Consider the following 21,068-nt stretch of genomic DNA (forward strand, 5'->3'; position numbering starts at 1 on the left):
GATACTGCAGACATATATTGTGTCTGTATTTTGATTGGTTGGTTTCTGAATTTTTAGTCTTACTTGATTGCTCTATTTGTCTCTCTCTCTACCAGTACCACAGTCTTAATTATTATAGCTTTATAATAAATATTGATATTGAGTACAGAACTCCTCCAGCTTTGTTGTTCTTAAAGATTATGTTGAATATTTCATGTTTCATGCATTTTCATATAAATTTTATAATCATTTTATAATATTCTAAAGACTCTTTGAGATTTTGATTGAGATTACCACTTCTCTGCAGATCAATTTGGAGAAAAATGATACTTTTTCAGTATTGGGTCTTCTAGTCTAAGGACTTGGTATATTTCTGAGTTTATTTAACTATATATTTTTTGATAAAATCATTATTTTTTCATTAAAAATAATAGCAAAAACCACAATTACTTTTGCACCAAATAATTGTTTTTCACCATCTTTGTCATATTAATTCCTAGTTCCTTTATAGTTTTTTATGCTGTCATAAATGATTTATTTATGATAAATTAAATTTCATTTATGATTTATTTAAATTTCATTTTTTGTTTTGTCATATTAAATTTTAACTCAGTTTTGTATAAAAATTTTATAGCTAGCAAACTTATAACTTGATATATGCTGTTATTCATTCTAATAATTTACCCTTAGAGTCATTTGGATTTTTTATGTATATGATCATAACATCATCTATGAATGATGAATAGATTTAGTGATAGTGGACATTCTTATCTTTCAGTGTCTTATTATTAACTGTGATGATCCCTTCAAGTTTTGGATATCCCTTATTTGATTAAAGAAGTGCCTTTTTATTCTCTGTAACCCTTAATTTGATGAGGGTTTTTATGTACTCAGTTTATTTTCTTTTGGCCAATATTATGTTTATGAGGTTCATCAATATAGTTGCATTTAGTTTTAGTTTGTGCGTTCTTATTGCTTTAAAATATGTGTTTTACTGTATTACTATGGTCCAATGTATGCATTATCTTATAGTTGGATATTTGATATAAAAATTTTTAGCTTGCCTGTCTCCCATACTATGTTGGAGGATTCTTGCAATCTGGGATTGTGTCTTATTCATCTGTGTCCTAGTACAATTCATGGCACATGTTATACACTTAGTAAATGCTTAATGAGTCACTGAATGATTATTACTTTTAATGCAGTTATCACATTTATTAGAAATATTTGGAATAGATTTAAATATTCTAAAATATATAAATACAAGTGCTGTTTAGTTCGTGCTCAGGTTGATGAGACTCCTATATAACAAAGCTCATCTCTATTATTTCTTACTGTCATTTATTATTATTGTTTATTTATTCTTGCACTTGATGAAATGTAATTAAATGCTTAGTCTTATGTGGTTTTTTAATTGTCATTTTACTGTTTAATTTATCCATAGAGTATATGTATTTTTGAACTCAGAGACTCTGCCTTTTCCCTCATAGTACACAGCATAATACTAAGCTGTTAGAAGAGTTCAATTAATGTTAATTCATCTGAGTAAACAAATTTGTATATGTATTTCAAGTACCTCTACCAGTGGTAGTTGAATCTGTTCATCAGAAGAGATTTCTTAAATCTGAATAGTAAAAGTGTTTTATATTCTTTGCTCACAGAATGAAGGCAGGAGACCTTTTAAAATTGATAATGATGATGAACCACATACTTCTAAAAGAGATGAAGTTGATCGAGCTGTGATATTGTTTAAACCAATGGTATCAGAGCCAATTCATATACACAGGAAGTCTCCACTTCCAAGATCTAGGAAGATGGCTACAAATGATGTAAGTATATGTATCAGAACACATTTTTCATACAGTAAACTAACTATATTTTAATAAAACAGAAAAGAAAATACAGCTTTAATTGTAGAGCTTGGGAAACCAACAAATTTTTAAATGTTATTCAATCTATTTTTAAATAAGTTACAAAAAATATAGAGGCAGTTCAAAAATAGATTAGCTTTAGAATGTTGAGCTTTACATATAGTTTTCATAAAAAAAGAATGCAAATATAAAATAAGCTGTTTCTAGGAACTTGAAAAATGAATGCTTTTTTTTTTGTCTTGTTACATTAGGAATATTTACATTAGGCTGATCTTCAATAATGAAATTTTTTAAAAAGCCTGATTTAATAGATCAAGAATAATTTTAGTTAGAGAGCAAGCCGGGCATGGTGGCTCATGCCTGTAATCCCAGCACTTTGGGAGGCCTAGGCGGGTGGATCATGAGGTCAGGAGATCGAGACCATCCTGGTTAACATAGTGAAACCCCCGTCTCTACTAAACATACAAAAAATTAGCCATGTATGGTGGCGGGCACCTGTAGTCCCAGCTACTCAGGAGGCTGAGGCAGGAGAATGACGTGAACCCAGGAGACAGAGCTTGCAGTGAGCTAAGATCATGCCACCGCACTCCAGCCTGGGCAACAGAGCAAGACTCTCCCAAAAAAAAAAAAAAAGTAGAGAACATTTGCTGGAGATGCTTTAGCAATAACTGATTCAAGTGATACTATAGGTAAAGAAATGAAATTCTAAATTGTTAGCCTAATTGCAAAGTCTATATAGGAATTTGAATGTTTGATAATATAATAAAAAATTTTACCTTTATATTAAGATCAATAAATAGGTTAGAATAATTCTTATGCTCTCTAATAGAAAAACACTTAAATAATTAATAAAGTAACATTTAAAAGGAAAGTTTAGCAGTTAGAATGAAACTTGTTAAATAAAGCTTTAGCACCTGTATACATTTTTAATACTTTAAATAAGTTTTATTTGGGGTTATCTCTGTTTTCTGTAGGATGAGTCTCCCAGCACTGATTGAGGTCAGTGCTTCTAACTGTTTTCTAAATGCTCTAGTAAAAGTATAAAGGAAGAGGGGCCTGGCATGGTGGCTCATGCCTGTAAACCCGGCACTTTGGGAGGCCGAGGTGGGTGGATCACCTGAGGTCAGGAGTTCAAGAGCAGCCTGGCCAATATGGTGAAACCCCGTCTCTACTAAAAATATAAAAATTAGCTGGGCTTGGTAGTGCCGGCCTGTAATCCCAGCTACTTGGGAGGCTGAGGCAGGAGAACCACTTGAACCTGGGAGGCGGAGGTTGCAGTGAGCCGAGATCACCCCCCTGACTGCACTGCAGCCTGAGCAACAGAGCGAGATTCTGTCTCAAAAAAAAAAATAAATAAATAAATACACACACATATATACATATATATGTGTATATGTGTGTAAAGGAAGAAATTAAGATAGAACCATCAACTTTTAGAAAAAAACATTATTTAAATATGCCAGTTCTGAAGAATTAGGTATAGCATTTTTTAGCATTTGATGGGTGAGAATAAAAACAACGAAAAGAATTGTGCTCATTTCTACAGCCCCGAATTATACAAATATATGTGTTTTATGATTCTCAAATTTCAAATATATATGTGCTCCAGTTTGACAATTTTGTATAGGCAAAAATCTGTCCATAAAGTAGATCCTTATAACTTTATAATGGAAATCATATAGTCGTTAAGGTTCCCTTGAATGTGATATTTTAATTACAAAAGAAAAGGGTTATTAAAGAGGGTATTTAACAATTATAGAACTTGGAATTATTTGTTCTGTTATAACTTAATGGAAAAAATGAAAAATCTGGGATTATGTTCAGGTATCCTTAATTTCAGAAAATTTGGGAAATAAGCTATATTAATTAATATAACCTACACTACTATTTGTGTGAGGGCAGTGATTTTGATGTGTTATTGAATAAGCAATCTATAGTTCATCAAATTATTCAGAATTTCACCATTAAACCCTCTCCTCTGCCCTCCAAAAAGCCTATATAACACTGAATACAGCAAAATGTATTGTAAGTCTTCATTTTGCAACTCATCTATATTTATAAAACCTCTAACAAAATCACTGCCCTTGTTAATCTTTAAAACGCAAAACACATTTATAAACCTTTTTCTCATAAATACTTAGTTGATTTCAAGAGATTATTTCTATGCCATGCTAAACTTTTACTTCCATAAGGTAAATTACTCAAGTAAAATCTTGAAGACTTTTTCCAGCGTCCATCATCTCCATGGATATAAGAAGTTTGTACTTCCAAAAGACACACAGAGAAAAAGACTGTTCTCTTCATTTTGTGCAAGTAGATTTTACTCTGTCCTCACTCTCTGAAACCTGAACATGCAAACATGTAAAATGAGAATGTTTGCTGCATGTTTTGCCTACTGAATCTCTAAATATCTCTGGAGGGGGCAAATAGATAGCTTGAAAGTATAAACAGGTGAAATTTGAGTCCATCTTATGATTTCTGAATTTTTTAAATATGTCAGGGAGACAGATTTAGTTTTCTAAGTTATGTATATTGAAATCCCTTTGATCCTTTGCACAATTCTTTAGTGTCTCGGGTTGAAAAATTCACCCAAAATAGCACAAAATCTTTTGAATATCTTAAATTAAGCAGAAAACCTGTATATTTTAAAAGTTGCTAAAAAAAGAAACTTACTAAAATATTTCCAGTTTTAACAGGGAAGGGACAATTATGAAGCAGTATAAGTATTTTATGTCTTTTAAGGTAATAAAATATTTCCATAATTGTTATCACATACAATTAGATTTATTAGTCATTCCTATCAAATTCTCAAATAGTGAAATATTTGGCTCCCAAATTGCTGTTTAATGGTTTTTTAAAAAAATTAATAAGCAAATATGAACAAACTGTATTTTTTTTTCTTTCTGATCATTTGGCTCTGTTGTATCTAACTTTGCATGCTCTGCTTTTTTTTTTTTTTTTTTTTGCCCCCTTTCTCACTTCCAGGAAGAGAGCCCCCTGAGTGTGTCTAGCCCAGAGGGTACTGGTACCTGGCTGCATTATACCAGTGGTGTGGGTACTGGGCGTCGAAGACGCAGATCAGGGGAACAAATCACTTCTTCCCCTGTCTCCCCCAAATCATTGGCTTTCACATCCAGTATTTTTGGCTCATGGCAACAGGTTTTTAAACTTTACTTCATTAAACATTTTTCCTCCCTGCATTCAGAGCAACAAACAGCTGTCTTTGAGGACATCTAATCCCTTGTATTTCACATCAGAGTAAATCCTTCTGTTTTTTAATTTTGAGTTCATTTAAAAATACTTAATGATATCTGCCAATATTCAAGGAAAAGAAATCACTTACATGGCATGTGTTTAGTATTTTTACTGAGAAGTTTCCAAATATCCAGGATTTTAAAACAATCAATAGATGTTATTCTCCTGGAATTTCACCTTGTTAATAAAATTATTTAAAAATGAAAGAAATCTTTTTTGACTTGTCTTTTAAAACTTTCAGAAACAAATTATGTAATTTGATTGTAAGAAAATGTATTAATATTTTCTTCCATAATTGAAAAAATTAGATTCAATTTGGAATTTGCTGAGAAGGTAAACATTTTTTAAAATATCAGAATTTATGTGGCCCAGTTTTAATTAGCAGGATATATCGAATATTGATAATTTTCTTCCTCATTATTCCATTATTTGGAAGTATCTAATTTAAGGAATACATAGTCTGTTTTTCTTTGGACTGTCTAATATTTTAATGTTCTCTTTAAGAGGGAACAATTGCATATGTGCCCATCAACAATATGAGTCAAAATAAAATGACTTCAGAAGGACTTCCTGTGATGACATTTGGAAACTTAAAATATACATGATTTCTATTACATTGGAAGGTCTACTGTCACACATGAGGTTTCTGATAATTTCAGCAGTTTCCTTTTGGAAATATAATGCATTTGACTATAGGAAAAGGGATTATGGTATCCATTAAGGCTGTGAATATTTAAAGGTTACTCTGATAAAGCCCATGCATGGATCAATAATTGTATGGTGATCTCAAGAGTCTCTGTCTGTCCTTTCTTTTGTTTGTAGTTGTTTTTTCCCCCTTCAAATACAGGAGCTGTTTAAGAGTGGGCATTTGGCTTCTTTTAAGAGTGAAATTATATCAATCTCTTAATTGCTTCTTTTCATCTGTCTTGTTTCATACATGATGTTTCATTCTGAATGCCTGCTTCGCACCACTTCATTGCAAGGACCTCATGAAATGGACTCCCTTCAAAAGGGGATCTTGCATGATCTTTCATGTTTTATGTATTTCTACTAATATTTATCATACAGCTTATTAACCTTTGTCTGTCTGGAACAGGCTGCATATGAAGTATAGACTTATGAATTTATTTTACTGTTTTACTTCATTTATTTTGGATTCCTTATGCAGGTTGTATCTGAAAATGCTAATTACCTGCGAACACCGAGAACTCTTGTGGAACAGAAGCAGAATCCTACTGTAGGTATGTGGTGTAAAGGAAATTGTGTTCCATACCCTTCTTAAACTCACTATTGTGCACACATGTAAAACTCTTTGGTGAAAGCATGACCAAATGCTATGCTGTAGTTTTTATTTAATATGTACTAATTCAGAAATGTTGAGTTGTATAACTCAAAATAAAGTTTTGATAAAATGAAGAAGAGATAGCATTTAATTTTGTTACATAACCCTTTTGGATGCCTGCAATGATAACCACTTAGTTCACTTGCCAATGCTAGTTTTTAATCTTGTACTCTGTAAGTTAGTTTATGAAGGAAACTTCATTTTCCCAGTTGATAAAGATGAAAAGATGCTATTGCATGCAGAAAGGGACTTTCCATTTTTCTGATTAAAAATATTTTTAAAGTACAGAATACTTCAAACCCTATATGAATATATTAATTTTCCTTTGAGCAGCTCGTAAGGAAAACCAAGCAAAACTAATGTCTCAGTCTTTATTAACCTATAGAACATAATTGGTTCTTTGCTAACCCTCAAAGCAAAACTGAAAAAGACCTTTCTAAACTCATTTGGTTTAAAGCTCATGGTTGATAAACTATGAAATAGTGGCGTATTATTTTCTGTAAATAGTTGTCCTAATAGGTTTAATAAAGGCATAAACAGATCTCGTTGTAAGTTTATGTATGTACTGTGATCTCTGTACTAAGTATATGAACTGTTGATACCTACATACTTGAGGATCTCTCTTTAATTTCATATAGCTTGTAATGATAGTTTTTAATATTCCTACAGTATATTTATAGAAATTTATATATTACTCCTTCTTATTGATGTATCATAGTATATTTTATAGAAATTTATTTAATCCTTCCCCAGTGATGAAGGTGTTATTTGGATGTAAAAACTTTTGCTACAAATTGAGCATCAGTTTATACTGGCTGTTTTATTTGCTAATAATGTTTTTCATTGGGAGTCTTATTAATTAAGATCTTAAGTCATTTGTTAAGTATTTAAAGTGATTTAGGCCTTGAATGACTGAAAAGGACCTGGTCTCACAAATAAATAAATTTTGATATACTTTATTTCATAAGAAAGAGTAGTAATTCTTAATTCAGGGGCATCAGGAAAGATTTGTCATTTATAGACATACATTAAAAATACTGATTTTATATGACTTAATTTGTGCTAGAAGAGGTGTTTTTTTTTTCTTTAAATATGGCTTGCCCTTGGAAATTGATTAACAGAGTCCTTTCTTGTCCTAAGTTATTTTTATGGCAGTGTTTTTAATACTTTAGGATGTATATGTCTAATTATTATATGGACATATTTTTTTTTCTCAAAGATAACATTTCATCCAATGTTGAATTACCCCATTTGTACCTATGATAAATGATAGTGGTGTTTAGAAGTATTGTATTAAAACTGACCTCATTAGGAAATTACAAGAATATTGTGAGCCTGTTCAAGGCACTTCCAAAGGTTGCCTTATATGTGGTAAGAGCCATATTAATTGCATGCTGCATGAATTCCCAATGTGAATGGAAGAACACCCGTTGTGTATGTATTTTCTCTAACTCCCATCAGGGTCTCACTGTGCGGGCCTGTTTAGCACCTCGGTGCTCGGGGGTTCTTCAAGCGCACCTAACCTACAGGATTATGCTCGTACTCATCGTAAAAAGCTGACCTCTTCTGGCTGCATAGATGGTATGTGCACACATGCACACACAGATTCATACCTACACCCATGCACACACCCATGAGCAGTATTTCTCAAAGGCAAATCTAAGGCCACTGACTGATTCGAGTGAAATCCTGTCATCTTTTGCCTAAATGACTATCAGTGCTCTCTGTTATCTACAACTTGGATCCATGTTTCATCAGACAGTTAATTGTAGTTAGATTTACAGTACTTGTACAATAAGTTTGTTGAAATGGAAAACTTAGAACAGTATTATGTGTATTCTTCTTTTAGATAATTGATTATATTATAAAGAGCAAGCGTTTCTTTGATCTTTTAAACTTTTATTTATTGTTAACACTTATTTTACTTATTGAGCTAATTAAAGTGAGTGGAATGTTTATAAGTAGAGGACAATATCATATTGGCAATATTTTTATAAAAATAAACACAGGATGAGAATATTTTAGGATCCCTAGCTGAAGGAGATCCTCTTAATGTTGTTAATATACCTTAAGTTTTAATATTAAGAATTTTTTAAGGCTCATGGAAGCATGTCCCTTTTGTTAAGAGAAGTGGCTCTAGCTCTTTCAGGATCGTCTTTATTTAAAACATTTTCTCATTTATCAACAAATTTATTTTAGACAGTAAAACATGGATTTACCAGAATTGCCAGCTCATCTTGCTTTTCTTTCTTTTGTATATTTCATTTGACACTTTTCCTCTGTCATCAAGCTAGTTGATTTCTTTTAACCAATATTTACCTTATTACATTCTCTCATTGTCCCTTCTGCATGTCACCTTTCTAACCTCCTCATATATTTGTTTTTCCCCTCTTTCTTTTAAGTGTTCTTTTTGTAGCTGTTACGAATTTCAGGTACCTGTTTTTCTCTTTCTTAGACGCCACACGCGGTTCTGCTGTTAAAAGGTTTTCTATCTCATTTGCTCGACACCCAACCAATGGTACGTTTTGCTTTTATTTTAAAAGGTACTCCCCTGCTTCATCCCTTTTTTATTTTTATTTTATTTCAAAATGTGGGGTATACAGTATCATTCATTTCTTCATCCTTAATGTCAATTGGCGTACAATTCCAACTTGTTATTCACCCAAATTATTGATACTGTCTAGCTCCCTTTTCAGCTGTAATTCACATAATAATTTAACATTACTCATCAAACTTTTAATGACCACAATGATGATGAGTTTTAATGCTAAATTAACACCTGAAAATTTCTTCTAATTTCTCAGATGATCAGTCTACACAAAATTTTTAATTAGTATTCTTAAATTTTTCTTAATTCTCAATAACTTTTTTCTTCCTAATTTCCTGATCACATGGTTGTTTTATTGAGATATTTAAACAAAAATACAGAGCCACCCATGTCAAATAGCCAAAAAAGATGTGTCTTTGAAAAATTCCTGGGCACCTGGTGATGCATATTTCACTGTATAACATCGTCTGTTCCTGGCTATTTTTCTAAAGCAAAACCCTGTTCGGTCTGGAGCACTCTGAAAACTTTGTCCAGCATTCACTTTGTTCTTGTGTAGCAATGTGGTTTGCTGTTATCAAGCAACTAATTCCTTTTAGTACCACTGCTTTTTCTTAAAATTTAGAGGACTCCTGATAGGAAGAAGATTAAGTTAAGATCTAGAAACCCAGCTCTGTTAAATTCCATTTTTGAGGCTGAATAGGAAAGTGTTTCATGACCATTATTGTAAAAGGAATTATTGCCATTACAACTTCTAACATAGAGCTTGATATTGTGGGGCAAGAGGGAATATTTACTGATCATTTTACAATAATTCAGGATCAAAGAATTTAAAAGAGCACTTACAGATTTTTGCTTTTATTATACATGGAATGAAGATACTTTTATCCCTGGAACTCTTTTTCTTTTTAACTGCAAGTAAGTCTTTCAAAAACTCAAGTCAGATCTTTCAGAAATTTTTATGAAGCTAAAGGATTCAACACAAGTTTATGGTCATTCTCCCCCTTCTGGATCCTTTAACAACACATCTAAATAACAGTGCACTAATAATTCTTGAAGGTGGAATAAGAAGATCTCATCCTCAACAAGTAAAAATTTAGCCTTAAAGCTTAATGTGCTTTCCCTTCATTGTAGCTATTTAAATGCTACTTTTTGAAGAAAGTGATTCTTATTTGATACAGCTGCAGCTTCTAAAGAAACCGCATGACTAAGAACCTCTTAGAAGAAACACAGAAGTCACAAGAAAAACAGAAGCCACAAAAATTCTAAGAAGAGACATTGCAGGTTTAAGACCATAGTTTTTGTACTGAATGCTGTGTGTTTAAAACCAGTATTTGAGGTATTATTATCTAGGAGAATCTGTGTTTAACTGAAGGTTTTTAAAAATGAAAAATATTTATGTTAAATTTAATAGAAAATAGAGTAATTTTATATTCCTTTGGTTTAGGCTCTTTTTTAAAAATGTGGATTTTCTGCACATACAAATGCACATAAGGTGCATTCTTTTCTATTCTACAAATATTTCTTTTGAGTTTTAAGGTTTCCTTTTTTCCTTTTTTAATATTGTGTTGTCTTATCTGTCCTATGAATTGTCATTTGACTCTTCCTTTTACTTTTTATTTCCCCTAACTTTCATGTTATTTCCATCTTTAACACATATCATGGACTTACCCCTCCCTTCATCTTTAGTTCAAGGAACATGGTGAAACAAGTATCTTCTGACAGTGCTTTACCTTATTTTCTGGGCCTCTGTGCAGAACACCTACACCTCTATAGGTGCTGGTCCGTTTCCTCTGTGGAATTTCTAGGCTCCAGTGGTATGTTTTTATAGCTTCTAAACATGTCAGCAGGGTGGCTTTTTAAATTGCTGCGCTAACCCTTTCATTGTGCATTAAAGGAAAAGTTTACTAAAGATAAGTGGAAAAAAATGTAGTCTAGAGGAACTTAATTATATTGTCATTTGCCTGTTATAAAATCTAGCAGGCAAATGAAATAAAATAATTGCTATAAAAGATTTATAAACTTTGTGAGGAAAGAAGAAAAGATCTCATCGTTAAGTTTAGTGTAATGCAAAGAAAGGGTTTGCGCTCATTTGCATGAATCTTGTACTTCTAAAAAATGTAACAGTTGTGCAAGCCTAATTTCTTTAGTGCTTAATTTAGGTGCTTTAGTTGCTGTTATAGTATAGTTTTGTTTTTGTTTTTGTTTTTAAAGTATGTGTAATGTTCTGTCATGCTTTGGTTTGCACCTGAAAATCAGACATATCACTTTTGCAAGTCCTTTGGTTATTTTCCTAGGAAGATTAGATTCTCTTTTAACCAAAGTTTCCTTATTCTAACTGAGAATTAGGCAGTTCTTGGGTCAATATTTCCTTCAATATTTAAATGAATCAAACATCAGTCAATTTAAAAATGAGCACACGCCTATTGAAGCAGAGTGTTGCAGTCTGAGGTTAATTTTGTACTTTTAATGATATTTGACTTTATATAAAACTTTGAGTATTATAAGTATTTAACTGCGGGAAATTAATTTTAATTTTTGGAAGAGTAGATGCAGAAAGACTCGTTATTTTTAACAGTATATGAAAGCAATTTTAAAAGCCATTCAGTTGAATGAAGTTTAAATAAACAGGCAATTTTCTTTTTTAAAAAAGTGAATAACCTATATCCTATTTGTTTAAAAACATAAACTGTGTATTTAAGTGCTTTTGTTTCACTGATGGTATTAATACATATTTGCATGATTGTTTCATAAAATTTTCGTATTTCTGTGCCATTGTTAAATAGGAACATATTTGTATTTGGTATTGCTTTTTACTTGGCCTAACTTTACACAGCCAGTGATTCCTAGTAATATAATTATGTGTTAATTCAGTAAAGGTAGGTGAAATACGTTTTGGAATTTTTATTCCAGCATGAATGAATGAATGTTGTTTGGGGTTCATACTAGAGAGTATCATTGGTCTTGGCACACCTGGAAAAGTATCTAAAATAATTATTCACAAGTAATTATATAATTTTTCAACAAGAAATTACTGTTAGCGTCCTGGCATCAGGGATACATCATGTGGCATCAGTTTATTCACCTATTGAATAGACCTGACTTCAAAAAATAAAAACTGAAAACTTGTATTTCTTGTTTTTTTTTTCCCTAGGTTTTTTAAAGTATTATTCTTAGATTTTACCAATAGAGAATGAAATTGTGTGCATGCGATACTACGTGATTACATTTAAAAAGAAATCTTTGTCACATCTTGTTCCAGCTCCATATTGCATAGCATCTGGTGTCATGACTTCAGAGATATTGTGTGTTTGCATGTGATAGACTGAAAAGACCTAAACTGTCCAGTTCTAAGCAGTAGTCTTCCTTTCTAATTACTGATTTTTAAAATATCCATCTTTTATTTTTTGTTTTTGGTTTTTTTCTCTTCTAGGCTTTGAATTGTATTCCATGGTGCCATCTATTTGTCCTCTAGAAACTCTTCATAATGCCCTATCTTTAAAGCAAGTGGATGAATTTCTTGCTTCCATTGCTTCTCCATCATCTGACGTTCCACGGAAGACCGCTGAAATTTGTAGGAAATTTTTCTTTCATTGTTATTATTTAGTTGCTGGGCAACTACATACTATCTGAGTATAACAGGAATTATAACAACATAAAAGCAGGTAGTGGTAATGAGTAGGAGTACAAAGGAGTGTAAAGGGACATTATTAGGAATTCTTTGGTGTAATGTGAACTGTACCTCTTTTTTTTACTCTGCCAAAATCTTTTCTTCTTACCAAAAAAAAACAAAAAACAAAAAACCAATAGCAGTAGAAGTCAACAAAATATAGGGTTGTGGTCTTTTGTTAAAACTATGTTTGCTAGAAATCTCATATTCCTATTGTATATCATTTTATAGCAAAGTTTTTTAAAACTGCAAAATATCAGTCCACATTAACCCATTCATACACACTCATCTCCTGACTACCTTTGGTAAGTAGTTAGAAAGAGCTTTTAACTAAAGACAGCAAATTAGGACAACAATTTTTCAAATTGTGTATCTCAGAAAACGTTCTGAAGAGGTTAATTTGTGTGTTTGAAGAAAAGATGTTCATGGTTAAACAAGTTTTAGAAACTATGTTATATCCCACCTCCCTTTGGAGAGGTATAGCTACATTAGCATATAAAAGGCTGACGTTCTTCTGTAAAGAAAGCTGAATAACCCAGATTTTCCAAAACTTATTTTTTAGAAAACATTTTTTTGGTAACACATTAAATATCATGTGGCACTATTCTGAGGGACATCATTTGGGGAAATGCTCAGGGCTTCCTTTTTAGGTGTGAGAAGTCAGCTGCCAGTTGTCGTTTTCAGCTCTATAGGATTCCTCAGTACTTTGGAAATTCCAGTTTGGAAAGCATTAGTTTTGGGAGAGAGTGCTTTGCTTAGAGCTAAGAATCTTACTATTCTAGTCATATCTTAGAAAGTGACAAACTTTCTTTGTATATCATTCCTCTTTTTCTGAGTGCTGTAAATAAATTTTGCTCAATAATAAAATGAGATATTAGAGCTCTCGGAATGAATGCCACTTTTATGTCTGACTGTCGTTCTCTTCTCTTTCCTGGGCCATCACATCGTATAATTCTAGAGAGCTCTATTCTCTTTATATTTTGTCTAAATGATACCCCCTGCATTTATACAAAGTAGTGACCTTTCCCTTTTCTTCCATTTTTGGTAGTAGAGGCCAGTTTTCAATCATTAACAGTAATAGAGATGTATACTGGTGAGTGTTCTAAAATACTTCACTTTAGGGATGGTTTTAGGAAGTAGGTCTTAACTTAAAAATTTGCATATAAATGTGTCCGATTATGAGAATTGATAATACTCCAAATGAAATAACTTCTCCAAGTGGTAAACGTCAGAGACAGGAAAATGAAGGTGGTCATCTCCTTTTATATTCTCTATAACCTGCTAGAATGGACAATGCTGTTACCTCAGAATGCAGTAGAGAACCTGAATAAATTCTAGTTTACCCCTTCACCCTTAATGATGTTTCATTGCTTCCCTGGGGCAAGGATTTGAAATCTTAAAATAGAGATTAAAGAATTATTCTAATTAGTAAATAAGAGTTTAGGGGTAGATCTCAACACTATTTAGATTTTAGAAGACTTGCAATGAATGATTTGAAGGTAATAGAAATAGGAGTGACATGTTTGTTATGAAAGGATAATTTTAGTAGAATATTTACAAAAAGATAATATTTTAAGGTTTGTTCTGTGGTACTCTTGATGGATTCATTTTGTAGTTAGTGAATTCAGTTCATCAGAGTGTATTACTGAAGGATATTAATGAGGCAAAGGATATTAGATTCTTTTTCCAGTTGTGTTAATTTCTAATTAGCTCTTCTCTATATCACGGATACAAATTGTACCTCAGTCCCTCTAGCTCTCTTAAAATTTCATGCAATTAGTTACTAACAGAACTAGATGAGAGGGTAAATGTACTTAATGTGGCTCATAGAATTGGATAAACCTTAGAGATATTCTAGTTCATTGGTCTTCAAACTGTATTCCCAAGAGTCTTTGGAAATTCCATGAGGAAGAGAAAGATGCTGAATAGTTAGGGCTTGTGTCTTTCATGGCTGCTTCAACCAGAGTATCTCCTTTGGTCTATTTTATTTAAGATTTCACTTAAGAACAGCTTTACTATTTAAAGAAAAAATCATAGAAAGACACAGTTGAGGAAATCAATGAATTAGTGGTCAAGCAAGACTAAAATCCAGGTCTTCTAAAGCCTCTATTTTTCTCATTATTTTTGAATAGCAAAGAAAATAGGGTGCCAGTTATGATGAAAGTTTTTGAATCATGTATTTTATAGAGTAACTGTAGGAATACTATTTATTAAATTATAGGATATTTATATTATTTGCAGTTAGTTCCCTGAGTTATCAAGCTGTAGTATCATATACATACAATTATATTCATTTTGTGGTGTTTATAACAAGGGAAAAGGAACTGTTAATCATTGTCTGTCCTTCCAAGTTTTTTTCCTCATCTAACACAAAATTAATATTAATACTAAAAGATAGCTTACAATGGGGAAGTGACAATAACAGATTGGAGAAAAAGGAGTAGGTATATTAATTAGGATAAGTTAGTGATGGAAGTTCATAGAGTAGGGTAAAAATATGCAAGCAGAAAAGGGCTAAGTAAAGCTAGGTTGTTTTATGATGTTTTAAGGACTTTTTATCTCTTAGATTATTTTCATTAGTGACTACTTTGAGCTCTTTCAGTTAAATGAATAATCATTCATTGTAGGTGTCAACCAGCAAAGGCACATTTGCCATAACTAGCCCACATCTTGGTTTTCAAAAGCATGCTGCCTCTCCCTTTGTTTAGGCAGTCTAGAAGCTCATGCCAGTAGTGTCTCCTTCTCCCCTACTTTGGCCTGTCCTTGCCCAGAGGATTCCATACTTAAGAATTATCCCTACTTCTCCTTTTTACACTTCTCAATTTCTCTGCCTTAGTTAGAAAGAAAACCGGAAAAACCCAACTTTAAAATTCCCTCCCTCTCATTTAGTTAAATTTCAACTGGCTAATATAGGAAAATAGTATCTTTTATTACTTATAACTTAATTAGATTATTCCTAAATATGATAGTTTAGTATACCATTATATTTGTAGATGAAACATCCCTGAATCTGTAATTTTTTTTTTTTTTTTTAAGAGAAAAACAGTTTGAGACTCTCTGTTTTTTTTCCCCCCGAGACAGAGTCTTGCTCTGTCGCCCAGGCTGGAGTGCAGTGGCACAAGTATGGCACACTACAGCCTCAACCTTCCAGGCTCAAGCAGTCCTTCTGCCTCAGCCTCCCGAGTAGCTGGAACCACAGGCCCAGCTAATTTTTAAATTTTCAATAGAAATGAGGCCTCCCTGTGTTGCCCAGGCTGGTCTTGAACTCCTGGGGTCAAGTGATCCTCCTGCCTTGCCTAACTAAATTATAAGTAATAAATAAGTCAAATTATTTTTCTGTATTAGCCAGTTGAAATTTATCCTCCTAGTCCCTGGGCAGGCACGGTGGTTCATGCCTGTAATTCCAGCATGAAACACCACGCCTGGTGAGGGGATTACTGATTCTGTTACCAGGCAAGAAAACTATGCCATTAGCTCTTTTCCATGCCTTAAAAACCTCAGTTTCTGTAAGGAAAGGATAAAGTCTGTCGCTCTATTCTTGGCATTCCTTTGGTGCATACTATTTAAATACTTATCATTTACAGTATAAACAAACATCTATTTGTCTAAGGCCATAAGAGAACTATCTTTTTATAAAAAAAAGATGATTTTGCTGAATTTACCTTGGCCATTTTCTTCTGTTATTATGAATATTCGTAGGGTCACTAAATTATAAGAAACTTTCTATGATGTTAAGAGATAATTGGCAGGAAATTATTAAATTAACATGTTTGTTTATTTTTTTTCAGCCTCTACAGCTTTACGTTCCAGTCCAATAATGAGAAAAAAAGTATCTTTAAATACGTATACACCTGCAAAGATCCTCCCAACACCACCAGCTACCTTAAAGAGCACTAAAGCAAGCAGCAAACCAGGTTAGGGGTGTGTGTGTTGAGTTTATGGATTTGCACAGAAATTAGAGGAATAGTAACTTGCTTTTTAAATGTCAAATTTGTTTTTCATTAGGATCTTTGCACTTCCCTAGAGCGTAATGATCCTAAGGGTTAAAAATCTATTATTGTAGTCGATTGATATATATTTGTTTTTTGTCTGTTGTCTTCCCCTCTCCCCGCATCTGTTAACAAAATATATTTCACAGTCACACTTTTCCCCAAACTAATTTACGGACTGTCTTCTTTTGCCTTTCTTTTGAGTTTAAGGCATCATCTTACATGAAAATTTCTATAGGCCAGGCATAGTGGTGCCCACCTGCAATCCCAGCTACTCAGGAAGTGGAGGTATGAGGATTACCTGAGCCCAGGAGTTCAAGTCCAGCCTAGACAACATAGCAAGACCCTGTCTCAAGTATTAAAAAGAGAAAGAAAAAATTTTTCTCTTTCCTGATAATATTTTCATCTCTCCATTCTCAGTCTGATTATGTGACTACCAAAATTAATTTTTATTAGCATTTTTCTACTTTAATTACGTGGCATATTTAATTGTATTTTTGACCCTTCCTGAAATGCTCTCTTACCCTATTACTATATTGTGATATTCTATCCATTTATCTTATTCCTCTACTTTTCTTGTTTGATCATCCTTCTTCTTTCTACATTTTTATCCAGACAAGAACATGATACTCATGATATTCATTTTTCTTACCGTATATCTTTTTTCCTCAGAGAATTTCATATACCTCCAAGGCTTTGACAACAGCCTCATTGCAGATGTCTTCATTCTTTTCCTCTAGTGCTCTCAAATGTTCTTTTGGTTAAGAGTTTGTGCTTAACAGTCAGAGAAACCTAGATTAAAATCTCAGTTCTGCTACTTATTAGCTATGTGACTCTGGACAAGTTACTTAACCTCTCTGATCCTTAGTCTTATGAGTCATAAAATAGGGTTAATAGTACCTTCTTCATATAACTGTCAGAAATGATTGCAATCTTGTATATAAAGTACTTGGCACACATAGTAAACACTTACTAAATGGTAACTGCTATTAATTATTATACTGTATCCAAACTGTTCTCTTTACTTCTCCCCAAATAAATTCCCTTAGCATTCATGCCATTTTTTTCTATTAAAATGTTTTCCCTTTTACCTTACATCCTTGAAGACTCAACCCAACCTCTTCCACTGATAATGTATTTATATGATTATCAAAACAAGAACTTCAATAACACTCTGTGCTACTGATTTGATCTATTATACCAGATTATAACTCTATCAGATTACAAGGCCTTATAAGTCAGAGGGAATATCTTAAACCACAAATCTTACAGATTTGAACCTTGCACATTCCAACTAATAAGTATGTAAAACAACAGACAATTGAATAAGTATCTTAAACATAAGTTGCGATGCATCCCATATGCCACACAAAGCTAACATTTGTACAGTTCTTTATATTATAAGCATTTTTCTATTAATTCTCATAGTTCTCACCATAACTTTTAGAGGTCAATACCATTCTTATGTCCATTACAGATGAAAAAAGTAACAGAGATAGTAACTTAATCCCAGCTTACATAGCTAGTAGTCAGTAGACCTAGGATTTGAATGCATTTTGACTCATAGTACATTGTTCTTTAGACACATAATAAATGCATTAGTTCATATACATTTTTAAGTAATAAACTAAAAATGGTGTTATATTTGACATTTCAAATGTTAAGTCAACCTTGCATCCTTAGGATGAACTCTACTCAGTTATGATATATTATATATATGAAGGTCTGTAAAATTCTCTGAGGAAAAAAACATAGGGTAAGACAAATGAACAGAGTAGCATGTCACTGTCTGGGATAAGAAAGTGGGAAAAAGAAGGATCATCAACCAGGAAAGTAGAAGGATCAGAGAAACAGAAAGAATATCATGATAGAGTAATATCTTGGAAGTCAGGGTAAGAGAGCATTTCAGGAAGGATCGACAGTACAATCAGATGTGCCACGAAGTTAAGATAGAAAAATGCTGACAAAAGATAGTTAAATTTGATTTTGAAGAAATTTGCATCTGCGTTTGTGAAAGATAGGATACTGGTCTGTAGTTTTTTTTGTTTCTGTTTTTGTAATGCCTTTTTCCAGGTTTTGGTATCAGAGTAATGCTAGCTTCATAAAATAATTGGGAAGTGCTTTCTATTTTCTGAAAGAGTTTTTATAAGATTTTTGTTTCTTCCTTGAATGTTTGATAGAATTAATTTTATATCAATTAATTTTGATAGAATTTATGTTTCCTTTTTGTGATACTTTTGGTAGCTGTATTTTTTTATGAATTTGTTCATTTTATCTAAGTTGTCAAATTTGTTGCTCTTTTATTATCTTTTTAATGAATGTGGTAATAACTTCTGTTATTCATGTTACTGGTAATTTGTGTTCTATTTTTTTTGTGATCATTCTCACTAGGGATTTATCAATTTTTTTTACTTTTTCAAAGAACCAACTTTTGGCTCTTTGTATTTCTGTTGGTTTTATGTTTAAAACACAATTTTTTTTTTTTTTTTTTTTTTTTTGGGACGGAGTCTCCCTCTGTTGCCCAGGCTGGAGTGCAATGGTGTGATCTCGGCTCACTGCAACCTCCACCTCCCGGGTTCAAGCGATTCTCCTGTCTCGGCCTCCTAAGTAGCTGGGATTACAGGTGACTGCCACCACGCCTGGCTAATTTTTTTGTGTTTTTAGTAGAGATGGAGTTTCACCATGTTGGCCAGGCTGGTCTCAAACTCCTGACCTCAGGTGATTCACCTGCCTCAACCTCCCAAAGTCCTGGGATTACAGGTGTGAGCCACCGCACCTGGCCTTAAAACACAATTTTTAAAAAATTATTTTAAATTAATTATTTTAATTATTTTAAAAATTATTTTCTACATCCTACTTACTTTGGGTTTACTTTTATCCTCTATTTCTAGTTTCTTAGGTCATTGATTGTTATCTATTTCAAACATTTAAACCTTTACGTTTCCCTCTAAGCATTGTAGTTGAGTCTCACAAAAGTTATATTGTATTTTCATTATCATTCAGTTAGAAATACTTTCTAGTTTATTTGTGATTTCTTCTTTGATCCATTGCATATTTAGAAGTATATTGGTTAAATTCCAAATATTCAGGGGTTTTTTATTGTTTTTAATCAATTTCTTATTTAGTTCCATTGCAGTTATAAAAACATACACTGTGTGATTTCAGTCTTTTAAATGTGGGACTTATGGCTTAACATCTGGAATATTTTGAATATAATTTGTGTACTAAAAAAAACCCCAAATGTTTATCTTATAGTTCATTGATCCTAATGGACACTATTTTATCATTATGCATGAGGTCAAGGTTGTTGATAATGTTCAGATAGTCTGTCTTTACTATTTGGTTTTTCTTTGGCAGAGGGGTGTTCAAGGAAGGGATTGATTGTTCTATCAGTTGTACAGAGAGCGATTACACTCACAACTGCAGAATTGTCTGTTTCTCCCTTTAATTTGGTAGATTTTTGCTTTTTGTGTTTTGGAGCTCTGTTACATAATTAGATGCATATTTGGTTATTGGATATTCTTAATATATTGACTCATTTATATCATGACTTTTTTCTCTTTAATTTCCAGTAATGTTTTGTTTTATTTTATCTGATGTGATATAGCTCAACAAACTTTATTTATGCAAGGCATTCTAACAATATCTGCCTTATGGTTGCAGTTTACAGTTCATTAACATTTAATGTAATTGTTGATATGTTGAGGTTAGTCTACTACTTTATGTTTTCTGTTTATTCCTTTTGATTATTATACCTTTATTCTTTCCTACTGTACCTCATTTTATACTAATTCAATATTTTTAAGAATTTTATTTAACTTTTTCTATGGACTTTTGCTGTATCTTTTTGCATTTTTTTTTGTTGCTCTAAATATATATTCCTAATTTTTCACCATCTACTTAGGGTTAATTTTGTACCACTGAAAGTAAAATGTAGAAACCTTGCCACTGTATAGATTCATTTACCTTACCCTCTTCCCATTCTTTACACATAGTTATCCTTATGTGTTACTTCCACATATATTATAAACACTACAATACAGTGTTATGATATTTGCTTTAAACAGTCATATGTATTTTAAAGAAACTTAGAGGAGAAAAAGATTCTATATTTATCCATATATTTGCCATATTTTTTGCTCTCTATTCCTTCCTTGAAGTCTGTGTTTCCATCTGGTTTCGTTTGCCTTCAGCCTGAAGTTTTTTAGCATTTCTTAATCTGCAGGTCTGTTGGCAACAAATTCTATGCATTTTTTTGTGTCTGAAAAATGGCTTTATTTTGCCTTCATTCTTGCAGTGTAATTTTTGCCGAATAGAGAATTCTGGGTAGAAAATTTTTTATTTCAGCACTTTAATGATATTCCACTGTCTTCTGGTTCCCATTGTTTCTGATAAGAAGACTTAATTTGAATTACTG

The 21,068-nt window shown here is 32.4% G+C and overlaps 1 protein-coding gene across 13 annotated transcripts in view; it reads left to right on the top strand.

The window, feature by feature from the left end:
• Nucleotides 1-21,068, top strand: part of PPIP5K2 (diphosphoinositol pentakisphosphate kinase 2) — a 92,549-nt gene that overhangs the window by 58,167 nt on the left and 13,314 nt on the right. For 4 of the 13 annotated variants that reach the window (XM_024928808.4, XM_008953688.5, XM_063604580.1 and 1 more), the window contains 4 exons: nt 1,641-1,808; nt 6,274-6,346; nt 12,426-12,566; nt 16,451-16,576. In XM_024928808.4, coding sequence (XP_024784576.3) covers nt 1,641-1,808; nt 6,274-6,346; nt 12,426-12,566; nt 16,451-16,576 — 508 coding nt within the window. Of the gene's footprint in view, nt 1-1,640; nt 1,809-4,835; nt 5,010-6,273; nt 6,347-7,908; nt 8,029-8,902; nt 8,966-10,749; nt 10,810-12,425; nt 12,567-16,450; nt 16,577-21,068 lie in introns of all 13 variants that reach the window. The other 9 variants (XM_063604574.1, XM_063604575.1, XM_063604576.1 and 6 more) reach the window with 6 other exon arrangements.

The sequence above is a fragment of the Pan paniscus genome, chromosome 4 (genome assembly GCF_029289425.2).
Source record: "Pan paniscus chromosome 4, NHGRI_mPanPan1-v2.0_pri, whole genome shotgun sequence".
Lineage (NCBI taxonomy): Eukaryota > Metazoa > Chordata > Mammalia > Primates > Hominidae > Pan > Pan paniscus.